The sequence below is a fragment of the Aptenodytes forsteri genome, unplaced genomic scaffold (assembly GCF_000699145.1).
Source record: "Aptenodytes forsteri isolate BGI_AS27 unplaced genomic scaffold, ASM69914v1 Scaffold3, whole genome shotgun sequence".
In the NCBI taxonomy this organism is placed as follows: domain Eukaryota; kingdom Metazoa; phylum Chordata; class Aves; order Sphenisciformes; family Spheniscidae; genus Aptenodytes; species Aptenodytes forsteri.
Genome location: NW_008795283.1, coordinates 2035105 through 2038669, shown reverse-complemented (window position 1 = coordinate 2038669; position 3565 = coordinate 2035105). Strand labels below are relative to the sequence as shown.

General features: G+C 38.9%; 1 protein-coding gene across 2 annotated transcripts in view; it reads left to right on the top strand.

Moving 5' to 3' along the window:
- Positions 1 to 10: 10 nt before the first annotated feature.
- Positions 11 to 3565, top strand: part of SRSF5 (serine and arginine rich splicing factor 5) — a 3971-nt gene continuing 416 nt past the window's right edge. The window contains exons 1-7 of one of the 2 annotated variants that reach the window (XM_009279278.2): positions 11 to 159; positions 368 to 438; positions 644 to 739; positions 1095 to 1164; positions 2553 to 2626; positions 2967 to 3077; positions 3234 to 3565. The exon at positions 3234 to 3565 is cut by the window's right edge and continues 416 nt beyond it. In XM_009279278.2, coding sequence (XP_009277553.1) covers positions 34 to 159; positions 368 to 438; positions 644 to 739; positions 1095 to 1164; positions 2553 to 2626; positions 2967 to 3077; positions 3234 to 3483 — 798 coding nt within the window. In that variant the 5' untranslated portion in view covers positions 11 to 33 and the 3' untranslated portion in view covers positions 3484 to 3565. The remainder of the gene's footprint in view (positions 160 to 367; positions 439 to 643; positions 740 to 1094; positions 1165 to 2552; positions 2627 to 2966; positions 3078 to 3233) is intronic. The other variant, XM_009279279.2, reaches the window with a different exon arrangement.

The window sequence follows — 3565 nt, the reverse complement described above, 5'->3', positions numbered from 1 at the left end:
GTGTCTCCCGCAGCGAGCTCCGCGCCCACAGCCATGAGCGGCTGCCGCGTCTTCATCGGGAGGCTGAACCCGGCCGCCAGGGAGAAGGATGTGGAGAGGTTCTTCAAGGGATATGGCCGCATCCGGGACATCGATCTGAAGAGGGGGTTTGGGTTTGTGGTGAGTGCCGCCCCTTCGCAGGGCTCTGCGGTCCCTGTCCGTTGGTGGTCACTCGGATCTCATGCGCGTTTGATGTCCACGAAGCTACTTTTAAAGATAATGCCATTAGCGTGCTCAGCTAAGTATACTATGTGGCAAACGAGCATTTGTTAATGTCTTAGAGATGTAATTTTTTTACTTTTATGTTTTTGCTGTGGTGGTTTTGCAGGAATTTGAGGATCCGAGGGATGCAGATGATGCTGTCTATGAATTGGATGGAAAAGAGCTTTGCAGTGAGAGGTGAGGTACCTTATTTCATGAATATATAAGCTTAACTACCTAAAATAAGAAGTGTGTCAATTTTAACTTGCATTGTGTTATCAGTACTGTTTAAACTATTTTGTGTTTTGGTTTTTTTTTTCCCCCCAATAACTATAACTATGAAGGAATATGCAAGAAGAAGAATGTAAAAATGTGTGGTTTTCCATTTCTTTTTTTTCCCCAGGGTTACAATTGAGCATGCAAGAGCACGCTCTAGGGGTAGAGGCAGAGGGAGGTACTCTGACCGTTTTAGTAGCCGCCGTCCACGTAGTGACAGGAGGTATGTATAGCTTTGGACTGACATAGTTTAAAAAAGAATACTGTGGGCTCATCTGATCCAAGAACTTACGCTAGAATGAGATATTAAAAGGTATTATTTGCCTTTTTTAGTCAATCATTTGATGTGGCAGTAGGATAGTGAGGATTACAAAACTTCTCAGATATGCTTGCCATCTTTATGCTCCCTCCCCAAAATATTTAATGCTTGTCCTAGATTACTCGGGGCACTTACATAGTTAAGTTGTAGTAGTAACAGTGATATGCTGATACTGGTGATTGGTACAGCCTTTGTTAATATTAACTTGCGGTTATATTTTAATTACTAATAAAAGTCTCAATTGTTTATTTCCAAACAGAAATGCCCCACCTGTAAGAACAGAAAATCGCCTCATAGTAGAAAATTTGTCTTCCCGAGTCAGCTGGCAGGTTTGTTGAAACACGATTAACTATTTTGACTTCGTTTAATGGGTATGTAATGTAATTATTTTGTAAAATAATTAATTAAAATTAAATCTAATTTATTAAAAATGTTTATGTAATTAATGTAATTTTAAATAATGTAATTTAAATATTTTGGATGAAAACTAGTTAATTTTAATTTATAATAATAATAATAAATGTATATATTTGAGGATATATATTTATTTTTTTCTTGTTTTTTAAATCCATTTTAACCACATATTAAACCCTTTATTTCAGCCTATCTCAAGTTATATATTTGAGGATATATATTTATTTTTTTCTTGTTTTTTAAATCCATTTTAACCACATATTAAACCCTTTATTTGCCAGCCTATCTGTGTCGTTGGCCTTATGACGAGGAGTGCCTGTGGGTTATCCTAATCGTTCTGTCTTGGTCACTCTTGGTTGGGCCTGGTTGACTTTCCAGTCAGCTCCTACAATGTCACTTGGCCACCTCTAGATCTGTGTTTGCCGGTCTAGACGTAATCGATGCACTCCTTAAAGTGCCACATTGCAGCGATCCCAGAGCGTTAACGAGATCTGATTCCTAAGTTGAGAGCTGTTCTTCCTGTAACGCTTCCGAATAAAGAGGTCCTGGTCGAAAAGAGTTGAAAGATACGAAATTAGGTGGTCGTTGGAATCCTGATCGCAGTAAAGTGGTCCTTGGTAACATCAAGCATAGAGAATGTCTGGATCCATCAATAGTCTCCTAATAGGGAGGGCAGTGCGATTAATGGCTTCCATCGACTGGGTAGTGTTCGTCAAGTGGGTGGCGAAGAGCCAGTCGGGCATATGTCATGACGGTATCTCCGGTCGCTTAATGCAGTTTGCTGCTTGGCTAGCCTAGGGAAATGTTAATAAAGGTAAAGTAAACTATATTTTTAATGACATATGGGGCACAAAATAATTGGTGTTATGTAAATGTAATTCTGTATGCATATAAGACTCGTAATGTAAATGGAGACTGAAATAGTACAAAAATATATGGGTAGTATTTCACACTCAGTCCAGTATATATACAAATGTACTTTTTTACTTCTCTCTCTCTCTCTCTCTCTCTTTTTCTCTTTCTCATTTAATCTATATAATCTTTGTAGACTAATATTTTCCTTAATGTTAAGACACTTTATTAGCATTTTGCTTAAAGCAATATGCTTTTTTCATTTATTTCGTGCCCTGATACTGATAATTGAATTTTGATAGAATACAAGTATGGCAATTGCCATGTTTGTAATTTATCTAACATCTTCTTTTTCAGTAGTCATAAGTTTCTTTTGTTTGTTTTTAACTGTTTTTTATAGAGATAAGTATTAATTTCACTTCTTTGCATAACATAACTGGTCTTGTGTTAGGATCTCAAAGACTTCATGAGACAAGCGGGGGAAGTAACCTTTGCAGATGCACACAGACCTAAGTTAAATGAAGGGTAAGTCTGTCAAATCATCTCTTGAAAGCTGTAGAGTAATGTTTGTATGTATAATATTTGGGGAGGGAAGCTGGCTACTTTCAGTGCTCAGCAGCTGTTCGTGGTTTAATTTAGCTACCCTTTGAAAATGCATTCTCTGGTATTTGGGGAGGGGAATTCTTCAATTCATGCTTGAGTTATGATAAGGGATGGCTACACTGAGCAGTGAGAGTTCTTTTGAGTTGGTTTGTTGGGTTTTTTTTTCTCCAGAGTATGTTTTGCTCTGTCATCAAAATTACAACTTGTAATATGGGGCTCTGTGCTTTGTTTTTTGTTTTGTTTTGGTTTTTTTTTTTTGTAGGGTGGTTGAATTCGCCTCTTACAGTGATTTAAAGAATGCTATTGAAAAGCTTTCTGGTAAAGAAATTAATGGAAGGAAAATCAAACTAATTGAAGGCAGCAAAAGGCACAGGTATGGATTTCTAGTCTCTTAAATAATGCTTAAATATTCATTGAGAAAGCTTTGAAGTCAGTGACCAGGCAGCCGAACTGGAGACCAGTTGCTGTCTGGTTATTGTCGTGGTCGGTGACGTTTCATTGCTAACACCGATGCTCTTTGTTTCCTCAGTAGGTCCAGAAGCAGGTCACGGTCTCGTAGCAGAAGCTCATCCAGGTCTCGTAGCCGTTCCCGTTCCCGCAGCCGCAAGTCTTACAGCAGGTCAAGGAGTAGGAGCCGTAGCAAGTCTCGATCAGTTAGTAGATCTCCAGTGCCAGAGAAGAGCCAGAAACGTGGTTCTTCCAGTAGATCTAAATCCCCATCATCTGTGGATCGGCAGAGGTCTAGATCGAGATCGAGATCTGTTGACAGTGGCAACTGAACTCTAAGTAACTTGCCCTGGGGGCCCTTTTTTAAACCATACTTGCTAAAACTTGTGGTAAGTATGTGACTTTCTGTGGGGA